We start from the raw sequence: 23,863 nt of genomic DNA, 5'->3' as shown, positions 1-23,863 counted from the left end.
GCTAGGAGTTTCAATACTTGTTGCTGTACTTTTTTTTCAATGTGATATTCAATATGGACAATTGTTTAATTTCGTTTTATTTTACCCTCAATAACGCACAGTTCTACAGAGGGTTGTGGGGTATATAAAAAACGATAAAAAAGAGCAAAGTGGCGTCACAGTAGTAAATTTTGAAGAGTTATGACTTCTGTGTTAAGGAGCACAAATGACCAGAAACTCAAAAGTATAGCAAGCAAAGTATATATATATATATATATATATATATATATATATATATATATATATATATATAAGGGAAAGAAGTGTATACCTAAGGGCTCGTTTTTCGGTGCTTTAACACAATATTAATGAGATATAACAGACAGTAATGCCAAGGAATGTACAGGGGAAGTTATTAGAACCAAGGGAATGTAAATAAGAAGAAAGAAAAGTGGATGAAAAAATAACCAGCCGTTAGCAGGAAACGAACCTACGACCTTCGAATAATGCGTTCGATGCTCTAACCACTGAGCTACCACAGCGGCCTTCCCTCCATCCACTTTTTTTTTGAGGTTTGTATGTGAATTTAGAAGTAGGAGTGACACTCAGCGCCATCTATAAGCCAAACGGCGAGTGTTAAAACACTCTTATGCGCACGGCTGGTTATTTTTTCATCCACTTTTCTTTCTTCTTATTTACATTCCATTGGTTCTAATAACTTCCCCTGTACATTCCTTGGTATTACTGTCGGTTATATCATATATATATATATATATATATATATATATATATATATATATATATATATATATATATATATATATATATATATATATATATGAGAAAATTGTATACCTAAGGACTCGTTCTTCCGTGTTTTAACACAACAATAATGAGATCTAACAGACAATATGGCCAAGGATTGTATGGGGGAACTTATTGGAAGCAATGTATATTAAATAAAAGAAAGAAAAGTGGGTAAAAAATAACTTGCCCTCATCAGGAATCGAATCTACGACCTTCGAATAACACGTTCGATGCCCCCCATCCACTTTACTGGGTTCATATGTGACTATAAACGTGGGACTTCCTTCCTTGGCATTATTCTCTGTTATATCTCAGTATATACATATATGTATGCACACCTTTTCAACCAGGTTGCATGCTGGCACTCTAGCATGCATAGTTATACATCTAATTGAATTACAACACTTCGATAGTAAGCTGAGATGCATTTCGGTAAACAACAAAAAAGAAAAGCTATGCATACCAGAACACTTCAGTGTTGGCGCAGCGAGAATAAAGCCGGTAATAATGGTTGTGGGAAATTTTCTAAAGTAAACATTCTTGCTTTTTTCATGAGATTTTCATCATAGGGCTAGGAAAACACAAGTGAATCAATGGCTTGAGCTGCTGTCCATCCAAGAAAATCACAGTAGCCGATTAGACGAAATTATTAGTATTTGTTTCTTTGAAGCTTAGAAACATGCAAAAAGCTACAATATTTCTTCATAATAGTTTTATTCCTGTGTAATAACATGCAAGGGAAAATTATTTTGTTGGAGAGCATATTACAGATGGAAAACGTTGCGATCAGTAAGCTAAATGTACCTATTGATGAAATTTGTATGCGCAGGGTTCTTGACCCAACTCATCATTTGTTGTATGGACAACTTATGCCCAACTGAACAGCCGTAAAGTGGATCAAGTCTACTTCAAGAAAGGGCCGACATAAAGTTGTGCGACCTGGTTGTCCTGATGACGTTTTTTTTTTGTTGAATAAAGCGTGCCTGATTTTTTTTTTTTTGTACAAGCTGTCACCTAATCACGAAATCTGGCTTCCAAGGCATCTTGCATATTTATGCAGGCTCCCAATAAGCCATGGTTACACAAAAGAAACACTGTTAGTGTTACCGATCTTTTAAAAGAGAATTTTGTAAAAAAGACAACCGTGTAAAAAAGTGTTTACATACGAAATGTTGGACATTAATAAAAAAAGTGTGCGAAGAACGACGGAGAGTGAGTAAAAAGACAGCTTCAATAGATCTATTGTGTTTGTATTCTTCAGGGTGTAATATCCACCTTTTTTCAGACAGTTTAGTGCCCACCGGGCATGCAAAATGTTTTTAATACCATTGTCCCACGGCCAAGGAAGAAATGACATTAACTTATGGTAATTCCATCGGCCTATTGTAGTAAGAAGAAAAAATATCATTAGGCAATAATGGTCATGACCTTAGACTTTCTAAGCCATAACTTTTGGATAAATAAAAATCTATGAAAATTCACAAAACACTTATGCAGTTTATGAGAAAAATCTATCATTGAAAAACTGCGACAAGAATATTAAAACAATCGTTTCACATAACTTGTCTCAGCTGCACGACAAAAACGAAGTAACCACCCATGGCCGACGATGGGTGGTACAGTCAACTGAAATGTGGGAGCTTGACTGGCACCCCGGCTGCAGAAAAGAGCTGGCGCAAGCTAACTCGTGTAGTCACCACCTTGCTGATCAAAACACGTACAATTGGGCGATCAATGACCGCGATAAAAGCAACAACGAGCATGAATGAACACGACTGGCGTCCAGCCATAATGGAAACTTTGGCCAGTGCAATTACGTCATTAAACAAGTAATACGTATCCTAGTAAAAAATAGTATGTTTTTGAATTGCAAACGTTGACAAGAAAAAGAATTTTGCTCTGGAGCCGACGTTTCAAGACGTCGACTTGTCTTCTTCAGGACTAGAAGTGAGATTAGAGGAATACAAGTCCGCTTGTCGGAAAGCGGGCTTGACCACAAAACACCTGTTTACAGATTTTCTGATCACAAGCTTTCAGTTTTACAATCTTGCCATTTTAATAAATGTTGCTAGCCAAGGCCTGTGCTAACGAATCGTCTGGGTTTTGAGTAAAAAAAAGACGACGATATGGTCTTTAGAGACTCCGTAGTTTAGGGCTCCGTATATTGCGACCATCTGGTGTTCTTTAGCGTTTTAGCGTGCAATGATATCGCACAGTACACTGACCTCTACCATTCCGCTTCAACGGAAGTACGTCTGCCGCGGAAGTGAAGAAACCCGCGGCCTTGGAGCGATAACCCGAGCACTGAAACCACTATTACACCGGATCATGCGCGTAGCCAGAAATTGTTACTACGGGGGGGGGGGGGGAGGCACCTTCTTGATGTTGGGGAAAGCATAGTTTTGAAATTTTCATATTTTGCTATCGATGGTGTTACAAAAACTAATTTTTGGGAAGGGGTTGGCATGGACCTAGAGTGCCACCTCCTGGTTACGCCCCTGCACCGAGTGAGCGAATCCCAGTAGCCATTTCTCCGTCAGGTGCCTGGCGTCGAGTCTTAGGTCCGAAATTGAATGCAAATGTGTTCCCAGAACTCATTCAACAATCCACCTCGGTGGAGCAGCCCCTAGTGCGCTCGAATGCTGACTTGAAGGTCGCGGGTTTTATCTCGATCACGGCGAACGCATTTCAATGAAAGGTAGATTTCCGTGTACTGTGTGGGATGTCACTGCACGTTGAAGAGCACCAGATGGTCAGAATTTCCGGAGCCTTCCCCTACCCCTTTCCTGGCTTAGAGAAATATAAAATCGAGATATGCTAATTTGATTGGAATTATTTACTGTGTACTCTTTTCTAATATATTTTCCAAAAGCAAAACAAAAAAACTTTGAGTATTTGGTGGATGAAAAGAGACCCGCATATATGTGTGGGCTAGGCTTTTGCTCATGTGATTGGCTGCAATGATGAGTACACTCATAACGGCTAATAAAGAACAAAAAAACATCTCCAGTGCAGCGTAAGGAATATTTTACAGGATTGTTTGCCACTTCAGAGGCACACTGTCTCACTTGCATTTTCAACGTGCCCTCATATACGAAATGAAACATGTGAGGCGGGAGTGATATGAAGATGTTTAGCTGTACACTGTGAACCAGTGGCCACGTGAGCAAGGTCACTTGCCTACGCCAGGTACTTTCTTCACTCCAAAAGACTTCTCTTGGGATTGATCTGGTCGAACATTTTTTGCAATTTTCGGTTGTTTTGTGCCTTCTTATGTCCATGCTTTTTCAGCGATCTGATGCAGTGATCCGACGTAGGTTCATACCTAAAGCTGGTACTTCTTTTGGGGGTTCTTTGCAACGCTTTTTTTAATATTGAGACATGAGGCACATATTCGTACACTGTACATTAAAGCTATGTAAAATGAAACAAAAATCAGGTGCTTTCAAATACATTCTAGGTTGGCGCACACATTCCTGAGAATAATTGTTTTTGGCGTAAACACTCATTACAATTTCTGCAATACCACCTCACATGGCACATTTTATGCATCATAAAGCGCCAGTGAACATGAACCAAAGAAATCTAATATCTAAAAGCATGGATTCCAAAATTCTTGCAATAACGATAGTTATAGTGCGAGAACAGAACGACGACGAAGAGACAAAAAGGATACGAAGGACTCTCTTTGTCGTCATTTTGTTCTCGTGCTATAGCTATCGTCATGTTATACCAACTAGCCCAAGCTGCCACACTTCTTGTGATAAATTAGTCTGAGAGATATAATAAATGATTCTCTTCATCATAAAAACAATGTCTTCATCAGCGGCTCTAGGAAAGTAAAGCTGTGTAGGAAAACTTTTCTTCTTCCAAACCGCAGTACCATTACTCAAGCTGGCTAAGATGACAACTGGCCTGCAGACAAAGTCTGCTTAGAGGCAGAAAACACAGACACTGCCCCTTCTTATTTCAGTTTTCTTCAGTCAGTCGGTTAAATCAAGTATTAGTCTGTGTATATTTTACTTCGTTGTGGCTACTGAAGCATGAAAGAGCATAACCATATTCCGCGTATCATTTTCATTATATGACATGAAAATTCTTGTCTTTTAAAAAAAAGATATATATATTCTGTACCCAAGAATGTGGTTCGCAAAGTTAGCTGCATTTAGCAACTTGAAAATTCATTGTGATTATTCAGCCTCACAAAATCCTCAGCCCAACTGTACATTACCGCTATGTAAAATAAAAAAAAAAATCAGGAGCCTTTATATATTCCAGGTTGGCGCACAAATTTCTGAGAATATTTGTTTTCGTGTAAACATTCATTAAAATTTCTGCAATACCACCTCACGTGGCACGTTTTATGCATCCTAAAACGCCAGTGAACAAGAACCAAAGAAATCTAATATTGTGCGAGAAGGCTCTTCGCAGTAAAATGAGAATCTACACAGCCACAGCAGCGCGGAAATGCACCAACGTGCACCGCTCCGCGTGAATTTCAAGAGGACGCGCGTAAAAGTCCATCCCGCACAAACGGCCGTCTCTCATATTTATATCGTGGTTTTGGGACGTAGAACTTCCGATAACTTTGTTATTTTGCGCACTTATTCGACAGAAGATGTCGTCCCCGGCAAATTTTTTGAGTTCTGATGAGTTTCCCCTTAATGAAACAAATGACATTAAAACATTCACAAAGCAACAGTAGATTAGCCTTGTGATAGGGGTATAGATGTCATATTCTGGAGTTTCACAGACATGTAGCGGTACCTTTTGGTGAAGTTATGAGTAGAAAGAAATCAGTCTTCTTTGCAAAATTCGCTGTGCATTTAACGAGTGCGAAGCAGTAATTGAGCTAAATACCGAGTGTGTTTGCGCAGTGACAATAATTAAAAAGAGCTACAAATGTTTCTCTAGTAGTACGATGCGCAAGCGAACCGCGATGAAATGCTTGCTGGATTGCTCATAACAACGACGGGAAAAACAAGAGCAGCCGCTACAGCTACACGAGCTACAAGAAAAAAAAAAGAAGGCTTCAGTCGACGCTGCTGTTATGTTGTGAACTGCCACCGACGTAAAAGACTTCAGTTTTACCAAATTAAACAGCTGTCCCATAAAGCAGAATGGCGAGGGCGCTGGATAGAGCTATTGTGAACATGTTGAACAAGCGAATCACTCACGTTCTCAACGTCAGTTGGCATCAGAAAGTGTGATAATGTACGTTTCCTGCCATAGCCCCACCGATGTGGTCTAGTGGCTATGGTACTCGGCTGCTGACCCGAAGGTCGCGGGATCGAATCCCTGCTTCGGCAGCTACATTTTCAATAGAGGCGAAAACGCTGTAGGCCTGCATGCTCAGATTTGGGTGCACTCCATAAAACCCAAGGTGGTTGAAATTTCCGCATCCCTCCACTACGGCGTCTCTCATAATCATATGGTAGTTTTGGGACGTTAAACTTCACACATAAATCAATCATCAGGTTTCATGTTATACGTTTGAGTAGCCTTGACGGAGAACCATGGAGTACATGAAGAGGGTAGGGCCGTAAGCTTGAAGAACTGTCGCTCAGTGCCATGATCATGTGCAGAATTACCACTTAGCATGAAAGGAGCGAGGTTAGTGATGTTTTATCAAAACGCACGCCTGCCTTACCTGTCTCTCCTCCTTCGTCCTTACAAAACTATCCGAGAAAATACGGCGTTAATTACACCAGATGGCCTCTTAAAGTTCAAGGTCATGCCCTTCGGTCTTCACTCGGCATCTGCGACTTTTCAACGTGTTATAAATGCAGTGCTAGCAAGATTTAGGTGGCAGACCTCTCTTATTTACTTGGACGACACCGTCGTGTTTTCCTCGAGCTTCCACGAGCATCTTCGGTGCCTTTAAGCTCCACTTCCACCAATCATGACCTCCGGAATCACCCCGAAGCCAGAAAAGCGCTACTTCGTGTATGCGAAACTTTTGTTCTTGGGCCACGTGTTAAGCAAGTTCTGAGTAACATCTGATCTGAAGAAGACATCCGCCTTCACTACAAGCAGACCGTGCGTCTATGTCTCGGCCTGTGCGCCTACTACAGGCGGTTCGTCGAAAACTTTGCCCACATCGCCGAGAAAAGTTTTCGATGCCCTTACGAGGACTGACGTCGAGTTCAGGTGAGAAAGGCCGCAGGAGGAAGCATTTCAATAACTAAAACAATGTTGGGAACACTTTTGTTGTTCGCTCATTTCGACGAATACGCTGAAACAGAAGTGTATACTGACATAAGCAGCTTAGGACTCAGTGCTGCCTTTGTGCAGAAGACTAATGGAGTGAAAAGGATTATTAGTTACGCTAGCCGGGCGCCATGCAAGGCAGAGATCAGTTATATCACAGCAGAAAAGAAGTGCCTTGCCACCATTTGGGCGACATCAAAATATTGTTCTTACTTTTATGACAGGCCCTTCAAAGTTCTGAGTGACCATCACGACTTGTGTTGGCCAGCTAACTTGAAGGACCCTTCAGGTCGCCTTGCGCGGTGGAGCCTGACGCTTTAAGAATACAATACTGCCATTTACAAGTCCGGCAGAAAACACTCAATGCCAACTGCCTGTCTCGAGCTCCCTCTAACCACACAACGGCTCAACGGCCTGAATGACCACTGCTTCTTGGGAACAATATTTGCCGAAGACTTCGCTGAATGACAGCGGGCTGTCCAAAAACGTAGGGGCCTAATCGACTACCTTGATGGCAGGACATCCGCTGTTCCAAAGGGGTTCAAACGGGCACTTAACGTTGTTTTCGCTGGGAAACGACCTTGTCCAAAAGACCTTCTCCGGTTCGAGCCAAGTTCCTTCTTGTGGTGCCTTCCGCTCTGTGACCAGTACGCTTCCAGGCCCTGTGCGGTCATTCGATGGCACGACACTTTGGTGTTTGCCGCGCGCCGCGAGAATACAAGAAAGGTACTACTGGCCATGTTTTACGGCCGACCCCACATGTTACGTGAGGATATGCCGAGACTGTCGATGATGGAAGACACCACCCACAAGACCTACAGGCCTCATACAGCCAATAACTCTTTCCCGGCGACCGTTCCAGCAGAGCGGAATGGACCTCCTGGGGCAGTCTCCAACGTGGATTTGCGGAAATAAGTGGATCGTTAGCTGTGCACTTCCTAACCTACTACGCCGAAACAGGAGCGCTGACCAAAGGAAGTGCCGCCGAGGTAGCCAAGTTCTTCGTTCAGTACATCATCCTTCTACATGCCGCCCCATAGGTTTTTTTACCGACAGAGGTACAACGTTTGCTGCTGAGCTGACTAAGGAAATCCTGAGACACAGCCAGAGAAGCCACCGCCGTGCAATCACGTACTACCCACAAACACCGTTGTGACCGCGCACCGTCGCCGACATGCTGGCCATGTATGTTGACGTACAACTCGTGAGACGCCATCCTTCCATACGTGTTCTTAGCGTACAACACTGCCGTACAAGAAACGACTCAAATGTCACCATACAAATTGGTCTACAGAAGAACCCCGGCGACGACACTCGATGATATGTTACCCAAAATCACCGACTAATGAAACCTTAATGCGACTGAATACCTTCAGCGGGACGAAGATTGACCACTCGCCCGCCTCTGCATCAAAAACCAGCAGACGACTGACGTCCACCTCACTAGTAGTTCCTGGCGCAGTAGTAGTACAAAGACAGAAGAAGCGGAGGGGCAATCAAATGTGGAGGAGGAGGCAAAGCTAGGTAGAGTGCACTAATTAGGGAGAAGCTAACCCACACTTACCAATAACCCGAAAAGAAGTTTAGCGTGATACCTGATTTGTATGCTAGTTGATTGATTGATATGTGAGGTAAACGTCTCAAAACCATCATATGTTTATGAGAGACGCCATAGTGGAGTGCTCCGGAAATTATGACCACCTGGGATTATTTAACGTGCACCCAAATATGAGCACACGGCCTACAACAATTCCGCCTCCATCGGAAATGAGGCCACCGAAGCCGGGATTCGATCCCGCGACCTGCGGGTCAGCAGCCGAGTACCTTAGCCACTAAACCACCGCGGTGGCGCCTGAGCTGTATGCGGAGAAATTAGGGACGCACAGAAGAGAGCCATTTTAGGAAGCAGAGTTGCGCCTTACGTAAATAACAACGCGTTTATTGCCTCAAGAGAGAAGTGGTTGGGAAACTCTTGTATTAGTATCTCTTGAAGTGAAGGTATATATGGGTAGGCGACACAAGAATGTGCTAGAAGTGGCCGAGGACAAAAATTTGGCAGATCCCACGTGCCTGGGAATCGACGTTATGCGAAGCATGTGTAGGAGCGGTGATTGTGCTGCAATTTTTTATTGAGCGACAGGTCATGAAAGTCACGCTAAATATATGTACGTTTTGCACGCACAGATATATGTTGAATAGTTGAAGATTTCATATAAACAGTTTGCACTTGTGCAATATTGCCGACAGAAACATACGTATTACCAACACCAGAAGCTGACATGAAACGCTGATGTTCGCGAGAATGCTGGCCCTGGATGCTGCTACGTAAGCCAACTTCAGCGCATGACAACTCACCACAACTCACGTTAACACTACGTCATGGCTGTATCAAAGGAGTACATATGTATTGTTTATAAAATTGGGTACGCAGCACTGCAACCATTATTGACGCTAATCTTCATGATGTTTCACGAAGATTGGCGTCTATAGGAAAAGTATTTCTGAGACCTGGCGTAGACGCAGAATTCTTTGGTTCGATTCCAGCTAGAACTCGGAAATTTATTCTATGCCTTCTTTTGAGTTGACGCAACCGTTGTTTTGTTTTGCTTAACGCTGACTCGTTAAAATTTTCCATGTGTGTTCTCGACGTTACTGGGTAGTTACTAAGTGTCAATCACCTGTGGCACGTAAACACATACCAGCTGCACATACCCGCCCGTAGGTATGTGCCACTGTCTGGCGGGAAGTGTTTGCGACGTAAGCGACGCGATTCTGGCATTATTCATGTTTCAGCCAGCACGTCATATTCGTTAAATCGTCTTAGTCTCCCATACCAATTTTGGTTCACGCCAAGCTAAGGATGTGACCACCAGAGCACCCAAACGTAAGCGGCTAGATAGATAGATAGATAGATAGATAGATAGATAGATAGATAGATAGATATATAGATAGATAGATAGATAGATAGATAGATAGATAGATAGATAGATAGATAGATAGATAGATAGATAGATAGACACGCTCAAAGTCACCGAAGATTACTAAGAAATGCTTCGCATTGAAAAGCTGCAGACAGCATCGTCCCTCTGTTGCCACACCCTGGGGTGGAGGGTAGTAGAGGGAGCAAATTTGGCTAAACGTAAATTCGAGGCAACGAGGAGGTGGTGAAGATGTGTTGGCAAATTGAGACCGAGTGAGCAGCTGTTGGAAACGGTGAGGGCAAAGGTACAAATAGAGGCACATTATCGGCACTCGATTTCCTCGGCTGTAATCTGCATGGGCGAAGAGGAAGATGTAGGTAGAGCGTGCCATTGGGCCCTAGGTGGGCGAGGAGTACTCCGGAAAGCTAGGCTGAGCACAAAGCAGTGGCAAAGGGAAGACGAAGAGTGGGCCTAGATGGCAATATATTGCTAGGTGACGCGTTGTAACGTCATCGCTAAGTTGTTTCTTGGTGCAATACAAAAATCCCAACGTCCAGTCTAAACAGCTTTGCTGCAAAACAAAAATGAAGGGAACACTCTTATGGAAAACAGCAATTAGGATTTATGGACAGACATTCCGAATTTTGTTCCGGGGTGTGGAGTCTTCTGACCTGAAAATCCTATAAATTACTTTTTCATTTTCGTTTCATTTCATTTATTGATACGGTCGGCCCTTTGCGCGCTATTACAGGAGTGGAGTTGACTCATATGAAACAGAAATGTGCATAAGAGAAACATAACAAAAAGAACCTTCACTACTGGAACACATCATTTCAGAGCACATACAACAAATTCATTGTTACGTAAAAATGACACGAGGCGTGTCTATTTAAAATCTATATTCAAAATGATGCGTATGGCGTCGACTAAGATGGAGGACAGCACGCACAACCGACAGACCACTTCCTCGTTGTCGTCTTCTGACCCCTGATATGTCAGCTACGTAGCATTACACCCCCGGCGGTAAAAGTGCCGTCTCGGTGCACATTAACTACAGTCTTCAGTAGGCAGGTGGTAAGGTTTTAGCCTGCTGACGTGCACAACATCACTGGGTGTGGTTGCAGGGAGGCTTGTGGTCTCAGATGCAGGAATGATCTCATAGGTGACGTCGGTTACCTGGCGGATGATACGGTTAGGACCCATGTAGCGAGTAAACTTCTCTGATAAGCCAATTCGACGAACTGGGCACCACAGGAGAACAAGAGAACTGGGTGAGAAGTAAACGTCAGCATGCCGGCTGTCGTAGATGGCTTTCTGGGTGGCTTGCTAAGCTGAAAGTCTAGAGCGGGCAATCTGACGTGCGTGGTCGGCACGAGCAATAGCATCGCGTGCATATTCAGTTGACGGCGTTGTAGTGGTTGGAAGTAGGGTGTCGAGTGGTAACGTCGGATCACGGCCATAAAGCAAATAAAAGGGTGAATAACCAGTGGTGTCGTCGCGCGAAGAATTGTACGCGAAGGTTACGTGAGGCAGCGCCAGGTCCCAGTCATGGTGGTCGGAGGACATATACATCGCGAGCATGTCCGTAAGGGTCCGATTTAGCCGTTCCGTAAGGCCATTTGTTTGGGGATGGTAGGAAGTGGTCAGCTTGTGGTGCGTCGAGGAAGAGCGCAGAAGATCGTCGATTACACGGGACAAAATGCGTGGCCGCGATCAGTGAGTAATTGGCGAGGAGCGCCATGGTATAGGATGACGTCGTGGAGCAAAAATTCCGCAACGTCAGTAGCGGTCCTGGCGGGGAGCGCTCGAGTGATAGCATACCTAGTCGAGTAGTCTATAGCAACGGCGACCCACTTGTTGCCCGATTTCGCCTCGGGAAAACGACCGAGAAGATCTATATCAACACGGAAGAAAGGTTCGGTTGGGATGGAGATCGGTTGAAGAAGTCCAGCCGGGGGTGCAGTAGGTCGCTTCCTACGTTCCCATTTATCGCAGGAGGACATGTAACGGTGAACGTACCGGGCGAGACCACGCCAAAAGAAGCGGCGTCGCACGCGGTCGTACGTCCGAGATACACCCAGATGACCAGCAGTTGGTTCATTGTGAAGCTCGAGCAGGACGGTTGAACACAAATTTTTTGGCACGACAAGAAGGAGCTCAGGGCCACCTGGCTGGAAGCTACGACGGTACAGCGTGCCGTTCAGGAGGACGTACATGCGAAGTGACCTGTCGTTCGGAGCAGATTCGAGACGGTCAATAAGTTGTCGCAGAGAAGCATCACGACGTTGTTCATCACCAATCTGAAGAAACTGGGACATTGACATGACGCTGAGGCTAGGCTCGATGTCTGGTTCATCGGGCTAATCAACAGGGTAGCGGGATAAGCAATCGGCGTCCAGATGGAGATGTCCAGACTTATAAGCAACCGATTAGGAATACTCCTGTAGGCGTAATGCCCAACGACCAAGTCGTCCAGTGGGGTCCTTCAGAAAAGAAAGCCAACACAGCGCGTGATGATCTGTGATGACACGCAAAGGGTGGCCTTAAAGGTAAGGATGGAATTTCGAAACCGCCCAAACAAGGGCGAGACGTTCCCGTTCTGTTATAGAATTATTGCGTCCAGACTTAGAAAGCAGACGGCTTGCATACACGAATACACGTACGTTGCCCCGCTGAATTTGCGCCAAAACTGCACTAATTCCGTGACCACTCGCGTCTGTTCGCACTTCTGTAGGAGCATCAGGGTCAAAATGTGCAAGAATAGGAGGTGTCGTTAGAGTGGTGATTAGCTGAGAGAAGGCGTCAGCTTGAGGAGGACCCCAACAAAATGGGACGTCTTGTTTGAGAAGGTTGGTGAGTAGCCGTGCGAGTGCCGCAAAGTTTTTCACGAACTGGCGAAATTCGGTGCAGAGGCCTACAAAACTGCGAACATCATGGACAGAGCGTGGGACTGGGAAGTTTGTTACCGCGCGTACTTTCGCCGGGTCTGGCCGTACGCCGGCAGCGTCAACAAGGTGACCCAATACGGTAATCTGACGAAGACCGAAGTGGCACTTGGAGGAATTGAGCTTCAGGCCGGCCCGTCGAGATATGGATAGAATGGTCGAAAGGCGTTCAAGGTGGGTTGCGAAGGTAGGTGAGAAAATGATTACGTCGTCCAGGTAACACAAACATGTCGACCATTTAAATCCTTGTAGGAGCGTGTCCATCATTCTCTCGAAGGTCGCTGGAGCATTGCAGAGACCGAATGGCATGACCTTGAATTGGTAAAGACCTTCAGGGGTAACGAAGGCGGTCTTTTCTCGGTCCATGTCATCTACAGCAATTTGCCAGTAGCCAGATCGGAGGTCGAGAGATGAAAAGAAGGTGGCGCCATAGAGGCAATCAAGGGCATCGTCCATGCGTGGTAGAGGGTGCACGTCTTTTTTGGTAATTTTGTTGAGGTGGCGATAATCAACGCAGAAACGCCATGAGCCGTCTTTCTTTTTTACTAGTACCACGGGAGATGCCCAAGGGCTCGTTGATGGTTCGATTACGTTTTTCATAAGCATTTTGGCCACTTCTTTCTGAATCACTTCTCGCTCGGACGCTGAGACGCGGTACTGCTGACGGTGAATGGGCGCAGAGTCACCAGTGTTGATTCGGTGAGTGACAATTTCAGTCTGGCCCAAAAGACGATCGTCGGTGTCAAAAATGTCACTGTATGAGGCCAAATCTTGGCAGAGAGCGTCAGCCTGGTGAGGCGAAAGCTCCGATCCAATCATGTTTCGAAAAATACCATCGTCTGAGATGGGTGACTGTGAGACTGCGCTTCGATCAAGAGCAGATACAGCGACAACACTGACATCGTCCTCTGTTATGACAGTTAGCTAGGCTAGAGACATCTGGCAGGGCAACACTTGAGGGGTGAAACCAAAGTTAAGGAGCGGAAGTAACACACAGTTATCCGCTATGGTCGCGATGGTATAGGGCACAGTAACACTGTGCGTCAGCCGAACGACAGTAATTGGCGTAACGATATAATCACCGTCAGGAACGGGAGGGGTCGATGACAAAGACACGTACGTGACGGCTCGAGGTGGCAGGCGAACGAAAGTGGCTGGGCTCAAGTGGCTGGTGGGCTTTGCAGAGTAGTCGGCGAAGATTGGAAAATCAAGCCTGAGGGTACCAGACGAACAATCAATTAAGGCCGAGTGTGCAGAAAGGAAATCAAGGCCAAGTATGAGGTCATGAGGGCAGCAGGCTAGCACGGCAAAAAGGACCACGGCGGGACCACCGGCAATGCTGACACGAGCAGTGCACATACTGATTACTGGTACAGTAACGCCATCGGCAACACGTATTGCCGGCGTCATAGATGGCGTCGTAATCTTTTGTAAGTGGCAGCGTAAAGAAGCGCTCATAGTAGACAGGTGCGCACCTGTGTCAATTAGGGCGGTCACAGGAACATGGTCGACTTGTACTTCAAGCAGGCTGTGGTGCGTGGGAAGCGTCAGTAGAGTATTTTCGGCCGTCATTAGTATTGCAGCTTCACCTCTATAAGCTGCAATATCTAGTTTTCCTGCTGCGGTAGTCCAGAGAGGCTCGGCGATGAAAAGCGCCGAGATGGCGGAGAGGGGAATTGGCGACGTAGCGGCGACGGGGAGCGAGAGCTGCGGCGACCGCACGAAGGGGCGTGAGGGTAGCGGCGACCGGGCAAAGGGGCGTCAGTGGAAGGCTCGTAAGATGACGACGAATAGAAATTGAAGGGTGCGGCGACTGAACGTCGAGGGGTCATCGGATACATGAGCACCGATGTAGAGAAAGTCTGACGTGGTTGGTTTGACCAACGGCGGCGGCAATAGCGAGAAACGTGCCCAGGCTGGTGGCAGGAAAAACAAATAGACCGGTCGTCGGGTGTTCGCCATTCCGAAGGGTTACGGGAGGGCATTGTTGAAGGTGAACGGCGAGCGTGTCCTCGGGAGTAAGACGGGATGCCTGGGCGAGTCAAGGGACATGCTGATGGAAGGCCGAGGTTCGCAAACTCCTGCCTCACCACAGCTTGTATTAACGCCACTGACTGCTGTTGTTGGTCAGAGGCGAGCATTGCGAAAACGGGTGGCTGAAGAGGAGCCGGACAGGTGCCTTCAATTTCCCGACGAACAATGCGTGTGACGTTGTCATACGTGGGGGACTGGCGGGCGGCTTCACACGATGAGGTTGCGGCCGTGTTGGGCAGCCGGGTGAATCGCTGAGTAATACGGCGGCCCTTGGCTTCTTCGAACCGCCGGCACTCTTTAATGATGGCGTCTACGGTGGTAACGTTGCTGTAAACTAGTAGATTAAATGCGCCGTCTGCTATGCCTTTCAGCACATGGGCCACTTTTTCTGACTCACTCATGTGCTCGTCAATCTGGCGGCATAGGGCGATGACGTCATGAATGTACGCGACGCACGACTCCGTCGACGTCTGTGCACGAGCCGCCGGTTGACTCCGCGCTGCGATCTGCCGCCCAACGGTGTCGCCAAAAAGGTCGCGGATCTTCTCTTTAAAGGAGTCCCAGTTTGTAATCTCCACTTCGTGCGTCTCGAACCACACTCGCGGTGGGCCATCGAGGTAAAAAAGCACATTGGCAAGCATAAGAGTCGGGTCCCACCTATAGCTTGCGCTGACCCGTTCGTACCCATTGATCCATTTGTCGACGTCAACGCCATCCTGACCGGAAAATACACCGGGATCACGAGCAGAAGGTAGAACGACGTATGTGGAAGTCACGGAAGGGGCAGGTGGTGAAGACGATGGTTGTTCAACCTGTAACCTGGTTGGACCTATGATGATGCGGCCGTTGCGGAGCTTTGTGATGAAGACGGGGAAGTACCCAGCACGTCCACCACAAAATGGTACGTAAAAATGACACGAGGCGTATATATTTAAAATCTATATTCAAACTGATGCGTATGGTATCGACTAAGATGGAGGACAGCACGCACAACCGACAGACCACTTCCTCGTTGTCGTCTTCTGACTCCTGATATGTCAGCTACGTAGCAATATCATAATGGCTAAGCATATAGTTTAAACAGAGAAGTTAGTGAAAAATAAAAAAAGACAGCATCACTGCCGAAATACACATCATATTTTGCGCATAATAAAACACATAATAATTATCATAGCCTAGTTACAAAGCACGTAATTCGCACATATTTACAATCTTAAAGCATGGTATCAGAGTGCACTATATGTTTTATTGCTTTTAAAAAGTCAGTAAGCGATTTGAGTTTCACAACCGAATCTGGTAACGAATTCCACTGCTGAATCACCCTGGGGAAGAAGCTGTACCTGAAACAGTCATTGTGAACTTTGGGGGCGGTATGTACATACTGTGTCTGTGTCTTGACATTTCTTGTGTTTTGATTTCAAAGTACGTGTCGTAGCTTATTTTAATGGGATTATGAACTATTAAGAAAAGGATTGCAGCCTTTCATATTCGGTGCGTTTTTGTAAAGGTAAGAGCTCTGCAAGTTTGCATAATTCAGTAGGTGAATGGAAATGACGGTATTAATTAAATATATACCTAGAACTGAGTCGCTGTATTTTGTCGAGTTTCAAACAGTTAGTTTGGGCATAGGGATCCCACACTACTTTAGCATATTTGATTATGGGTCTTAGCAAAGTTTTATAAGCTAAAGTTTCAACTTTGGTTGAGGCACAGTGGAGGTTACGTCTCGGGCCCCATAACACCTTTTTAGCTTTGGAACAAAGCTCCTCAACATGAAGATTCTAATGCAAGTCGCGTGTAAATATGAGACCTAGGTATTCATATTGCTTAGCCTGAGCAAGTTCGTGACCGATAGTACTGTACGGATAACTAAGAATGTTCCTTTTTCTAGAAAAAGACATAAAAACAGTTTTTGTTGGGTTAAGCTGCATTTGCCACTGATTGAACCAGTTTTTAATTCTCTCTAAGTTAATATTTAAATCGGCCTGGTCGCTCGGTGACTGTACAATTTGGTATAGTATGCAATCGTCTGCAAACATTCTTATTTGGGTAGTACTATTTTTGGCAAATCGCTTATAAACACCAGGAACAATAGGGGCCCCAAGACACTACCCTTGGGCACCCCAGATACCGCAGGTGATAAACCAGATTGGTGGAGCCCTAGTTTGACATAGTGTGCTCGGCGTGCAAAATAGGAACTGAACCACTGGGTGAGGGCAGAATTTTTAAAGGTACTATCAATTTTAAGTAAAAGCTTATTGTGCGACACCTTATCGAAAGCCTTTGCGAAGTATAAAAATACTATGTCAGTTTGACCATGGGTGTTAACTCTGCTAGATAGGTCGTGTACAAGCTTAATAAGCTGAGTAACGGTGGATAACCCTTTCGTAAAACTATTCTGACAGGAAACAATTAAATTATGTTCATCGAGATAGGTTAGCAAGTGCTTTGATATAGTGTGCTCTAATATTTTTGAACAGGTGCTTGTAAGCGATATAGGTCGGTAGTTGCTAGCGTGAGATGCGAAACCGCCTTTGTGTATGGGCACAATTTTCGCACGTTTCCAAGCACTGGAAAAAGAGCAACTATTAACGGATGATTGAAAAATAATGTTAAAAATTTCGATGACCATTCGTCATATCTATGAAGAAATTCATTGGGAATATTGTCAAGACCAAGTCTTTTCTTGGTATTTATATGAAGCAAGAGGTTTAGAACGCCCTCTTCAGTGATGCTTATATCTTGGATAAGAATCATATCTAAAGAATCGCTGAAGTTGGGCATAGTACCATCATCGATTGTAAAAACTGACGTGAAGAAGGAATTAAACGCCTCTGCCCGATCCTTGCTACTTCTATGATTAGACATACTACTCGGCCTGGTCGAAGGATTCACGTACCTCCAAAATTTGTCTGGGGATTCTTTCAGATATTGTTTCAACGTTGAGTTATAAAACCTATTTTCAGAAGTCTTCACAATTTGCCAGAGGCTTTTGCTTAAAACCTGGACGTTCTTCTTTTTTTTAATGCTTGGATTGACAGAGCACGCCTTTCGCTTGCGTTTAAGCGTTCTTTTAACGTGTACTATATCGCGCGTAATCCAATGATTTCGTTTTCTCACATTTTTACGACGTTTGGGAATGAATTGTTGAATGAAAAACATTATCGTAGAATAAAAAAACCGCCACAGTTCTTCTGTTGAACGAGATGTTCGATACATTTCCAGAAATGAATATTATGACTGCTCCAGATGTACTACTATGGCGAAGTCGTTTTCGGCGCTAAAATTTGGGATCATAAGTTTTTCATCATTCTGCATGACATTGACATACAGATATAAAGGCAATAAAACCATTTTATGATCAGAAAGACCGTCCTCAATTTCACACATACCAAGAAACGGGAGCAGTGATCCAGATAAAATCATCAAATCAAGCACTGAAGAAGCAATTGGACCCACACGCGCACAAGATGAGACGACCTGAGTCAGATCGTAGCAGAAAGCGAGCTCTAGCAGCTGATCACCTTCGTTTCCCTCGGAAGTGAGCGTCGGCCAATTTATTCCAGGGAGATTAAAGTCTCCTATAAGGATAATATTATGATCATGCTTCAGATGGGAATCCATAACGCTTCTTAAGTTATCAAGTGCATTCACTGGAAAGTTCAGAGGTCTATACATAACACCAATATATACCGAACGATTACTGAGCGTGATTTTAATCCAAAGAGCTTTGACATCAATAGCATGCGGAAGAACCCTAACTAATATATTATCTTTAATTAAAGTGGCCACACCTCCTTTTGTTTCACGGTCTCTTCTCACAATTTTTTATCCGGGAGGAGTAACCTCGGCATCCAGTACATCTTTCTTCAACCATGTTTCGGTCATTACTAAAAGTCGGGATCGTGCTCTAGTACCACAGCCTCAAGGTCCGCCATTTTATTCATAATACTTCTGACATTATATTTATTAACTTTAACCGGTTAAAACTACTCTGACACCGTCAGTCACCATCACGACGCCTGTCAGTTGTTTCGGGAGGTGTCTTACATATCTACCTCATATTAGTATCCCCGTTACAACCGTACACCACATCATTTATTTTCATTTTGTCAAAAAGAAGCTTTACCTTGGCCCCCGTTTTTCTCTCCTCAGCACTAGACTCCCACAGCCTTCTGCGTATCTCAACAACTTGTTTAGAAAATCTTCGTTTATGCTGACCTCCTTATCACGCAGTTTACAGCAGTTTCGTAGGATACTAGTCTTATCTCGGAAATCTGAAACTCTCACGATAACGGGCCTATCTTTGCCCCCCTGGAATTTGTTCAACGGAGTTAATTTTAAGGTTTAGCAGCTTATCAAAAACGTCGACGTTAACCTTCTCACATAAAACATCTTCAGCTTCATTCATGTCTTCTTTTATCCCTCTGATAATAAGATTATTCTGCCGAGAGCGGTTTTCGAGATCGTCAAGACGCTTGAGGAGGGCATTCTTGTCGGTGCACGACTTAGTAACGAACTCATCAACTTTTTGACTAACAGTCGCTATTGAGGTTTCGGCTTCACTGGCGAACTTCTCAAGGCTAGCAAGCCTGAGTGGGGCTTCGCCTAGAATTTCTATCCTTTCCTCTATTTTTAAAAGCCTGCCCTCTACCCGACCCTCAAAAGACGCTTGGTTTTTTTATATTTTGGTTACTTTCTCCAGGACCACCTTTTGTGTCTTGATTATTTCGTTAAGCTTTTCTTCAGTGATAGCCCTGCCGCGGTGGTCTAGTGGCTAAGGTACTCGGCTGCTGACCCGCAGGTCGCGGGTTCAAATCCCGGCATCGGCGGCTGCATTTCCGATGGAGGCGGAAATGTTGTAGGCCTGTGTGCTCAGATTTGGGTGCACGTTAAAGAATCCCAGGTGGTCGAAATTTCCGGAGCCCTCCACTACGGCGTCTCTCATAATCATATGGTGGTTTCGGGACGTTAAACCCCACATATCAATCAATCAATTAATCAGTGATAGGCCCGGGATTTTATTCAACATCACCCGAACTTGACACTAGCAAACTGGCAACGGCAAAACATTCAGATAAACAGCAAAGAAGAGTATGTGGACACGGCAACACCACTAAGCACAGGTAATCACTACGAAAACAGTATTTTCGATCACCAACCTGCACAAGCAATGGGAAAGTCGGTGACATTATCACGGTGGTGCCACCGTGTCCACTGATGCTTGCAGAAGTGAGCGTCCCTTTTAAAGCATGAAAGCCAGCGAGTCCGGGATGTGGTGGTGACGTCACGGTGCGTTAAGAAGATGCGCTGTAGCCATACTACACGTGTTGCAGCCGCCGCAGAAGAGTGTCATCCAAGATTGTGCCTAGGACGTCGTTTGGCAGAAGCGAAGGCGATGCAGGCTGGCAGTGTCCATTTGCCGTGAAAGTTTCAGCAGCGCTGATCCAAAAGCACCCAGCTAAAGCCTGCACAAGGAACGGAAAAGTCGGTGACATTGTCACGGCGGTGCAGCCGTGTCGGTGCCGCCGTGTCGTATGTCGTATTGTGACGTATGCTAAAAAGCTTCGCTGGTTGTCCACTTTCACAGAGTGGAATAGTTAGTTTGCTGTTCCTGAAATACTTGGCGTTATATTGGAATGGCTCCTCCATTCTTTTATTCAATAACTATTTATACACGGTGGACCTCGCTATTTAGAATCTAAAATATTTGGAATGCATATTTGTCAAATCTGAGAGCTACTTCGAATGACGAAGTCATTGGTTGCAAACAATCTGCACGGATCAATCTTTTGTTATTTCGCATTTATTCATGTCTTTCGTCCTAAATTTATGGCCCAGTAAAAAAGCTTGGCCGTTCAGTACTTACAAATACGCGCAAATCTTTCAATAAAATTTCGAGTTATTTTTTCTCCATGAATGCAGCACTAGTTATATAGGAACCACCATTTTATTCAAGCATGCAACAGACAAGCCACTAAGAAGCAGCATAGAGAGCTGATGTGTGTGTAGAAAATTAGGGGTAGAATGCAGAGCAATTTTTTGAGAGAGGCATTTCCAGGAGATGGGAAGGAGCTCTTAGCAAAGTGAGGTATTAGGCTAGTTGGTTAGAACTGTTAGTTGCCTCACGTGAGAAGGAAATAGTTAACTCTGGTATGAGCGAAAGAGTGAAGCTGTATATGAACGGCTCAAACCTAAATTTGTCCGGTCTGGGTAGAGAACAGCTTCAAGCGTGTATACGCGACAAAATTTGTGCAGGCTCCTGTATTTGTCACTGGTTTACTAAGAACGAAGAAAACAAACACATGGGTGGGAAACACTAATTAAGATTGAGAGAGAGACGAAGCCAATGATTGAGAAACACCTAAACAAACCACAGGGCCTAATTTCGGCACTCGTTTAAAAAGGGGAAAGCTCGTTTCAGCGTCGCTCATTACCCATTTGTGAGTGATGGTTGGGCTGCGAGTTATTTGAATTTTAAATAAATGATTCTTGCCATCAAGGCTGGTATATATGAATGACGAAGCCTGCACAGCCTATCTATCTCTCTATCTATCTATCTATCTATCTATCTATCTATCTATCTATCTATCTATCTATCTATCTATCTATCTATCTATCTATCTATCTATCTATCTATCTATCTATCTATCTATCTATCTATCTATCTATCTATCTATCTATCTATCTATCTATCTATCTATCTGTCTATCTATCTATCTATCTATCTATCTATCTATCTATCTATCTATCTATCTATCTATCTATCTATCTATCTATCTATCTATCTATCTATCTATCTATCTATCTATCTATCTATCTATCTAGCCGCCTGCGCCTGGGTGCTCTCGTGATCACTACCTTAACTTGGGGTAAACAAAAAAAAAGTATTAGAACGTAAGATACTTTGACGAATACGCATCGCTGATATTGACATTAACAATGTCACCATCTCGTCGCGTAGGTCGTGAAATACTTTTCGCCAGACAGTGGCATATGTTAGGGGGTTTGACACTTCATATCTACCCGCGAACGGCGGGAGCACACATGGGTAATTTTGACGCGGGAGCATGAAAACAAGCTGACATCAGGTGCGTTGACCACACAAATGTAAAGAAAAAATGTGAGCGTCCCATCCGTAATTGAACATTAGCATTCTGAGCGGCAACCGATAGAACGCTTCTGCTTTCGGCTCCGAGCATTGTTATCAAGTTTTTCGCTTTTTACGGGAGACGCTGCTCCCTGCCCCAAGGCGACGGACGCGGAGTCATCCACTGGTCCGCCCAGCCAGAGGTCTGCTATGGCGAGCTCCTCGGTAAATCAGCGCGCCTGGCCCAGAACCAGTGAGGCCAACGGTGATAGTCACTGCATCATGGCTGTGGACGTGGAGCCTTCTGCGGCTCTGTCCGACCATAGACCACCTTTGGCAAGCTCGTCGCGGAAACGAAGCACCTGTTCGAGCACCAGCGAGGACACGGAACTGTACTCGGCCACTGGCGACGACTCGTCGGATGACGACTTCGAGACCGTGAGAAGCAGGAAGGCCAAAAGAAGAAGTATCAAGTCGTCTTCACCAGCAGGGACATTAACGTCTCAGTCAAAAGGAGAATGCTGGCCGCACACCATCCTCTTCATGCCCGAGGACTCCACCATCAGCCTTCGAGCAGTAAACAGGCAAGCTCTCTCTATGTACTTTGAGGGGGTAGCACCAAACGACATTAAGGATATCCGGGTGAACACGCGGAAGAATATTCTAGCTGTGGACACAATGACTGCCAGCGCCATAGACAAGCTTCGCAGAGTATCAGATTTGGGAGGCATCAAAGTTCGACCGGTTATTCCAATGGACGGTGCCTGCACGGCGGGAGTAATCTACGACATTGATTTGGCCATAGCAAATTCGGACCTCCCAACTCTCATAAAACCAGCGAACGAAGGAGTTCTCATCGCGAATGTACTTCGCCTCGGAAACACCCGATGTGTAAAGATAATGTTCAAAGGAGATTCCATTCCGTCGCATGTCAAAGTGGGACACTTCCGACATCCTGTTCGACCATTTGTCCCTAAACCACTCCAGTGCCATAACTGCATGAAAATTGGTCACATCAAGAGTGTATGTACAAACACCACAGCATGCCCCCGATGTGCTGAGCCGCACACTGCAGACGCATGTCGGGCAACAAGTCTGAAGTGCAGAAACTGTGATGGTCCGCATGATGCTGCATCCAAGGAATGCCCTCGGATTAAGAAGGAAATCGCCATTATCAAACAAATGGTTAGGGACAATTCAACCCACAGAGAGGCTGCTGAAAGGGTACGGCGGCGACGTAGTCGCCGACGGAGGCGTGTAGGACAGAGTGTTGCGCATAACCCATTTCCTCCGAGCACGAGTGAAGTAGTAAGCACGAAGCGAAATGAAGTGGAGAAGCTCACAGCTGCGGATGAGTGGCCTACGCTTCCGCGTACGCAGCCGGCAAAGGAGCCCCCTGCGAGGCCTCGCCGCCCTACACCTTCCACCGAGTCTACTTCCGTTGAGGATGTGTCAAGGGTCGATCGACAGATCATCCCGATGTTACGATCCCTCGTCGCTGTCATGGCAGACATACTAAGAAGCCTGGGAACTCCAACCGCTCGAAGCGGGTTACAGGTGTTGGACGCGCTGAGCCCAGTCCTCGCCTCCCTCGCGTAGAGTCATGGCAGGAGATCAACAATCGTTCCGCAAAGACGTCAGAGAAGCATCAGTCATCCAGTGGAACGCAAGAGGACTTAGATCACGGATTTCCGATTTTCGTCAGTACGTGTTTTCTAACCGTTTCCCAATCATCGTAATATGCGAACCGAAATTATCAAACCCGATCAGGCTATCCGGCTACGAATCAATCCCGTCCAAAACCCGAAACAAAAGCAGCAAGGTCATTGTGTATATTCGCCGGGAGCTTACCTACATCATTCAACCTGTGTCGCCTC

General features: G+C 45.3%; 1 protein-coding gene across 1 annotated transcript in view; it reads left to right on the top strand.

Moving 5' to 3' along the window:
- LOC119177895 (motile sperm domain-containing protein 1-like) overlaps positions 1 to 1,785 on the top strand; it is a 34,957-nt gene extending 33,172 nt beyond the window's left edge. The window contains exon 7 of the mRNA XM_037429080.2: positions 1,616 to 1,785. Within this exon, the coding sequence (XP_037284977.2) occupies positions 1,616 to 1,677 (62 nt within the window). The 3' untranslated portion in view covers positions 1,678 to 1,785. The remainder of the gene's footprint in view (positions 1 to 1,615) is intronic.
- The last annotated feature ends 22,078 nt before the right edge of the window (positions 1,786 to 23,863 follow it).

This window comes from Rhipicephalus microplus, chromosome 1 (genome assembly GCF_043290135.1).
Source record: "Rhipicephalus microplus isolate Deutch F79 chromosome 1, USDA_Rmic, whole genome shotgun sequence".
Classification (NCBI taxonomy): domain Eukaryota; kingdom Metazoa; phylum Arthropoda; class Arachnida; order Ixodida; family Ixodidae; genus Rhipicephalus; species Rhipicephalus microplus.
Note: the sequence above shows the minus strand (reverse complement) of the source record. Positions and strands in the feature narration are given on the sequence as shown.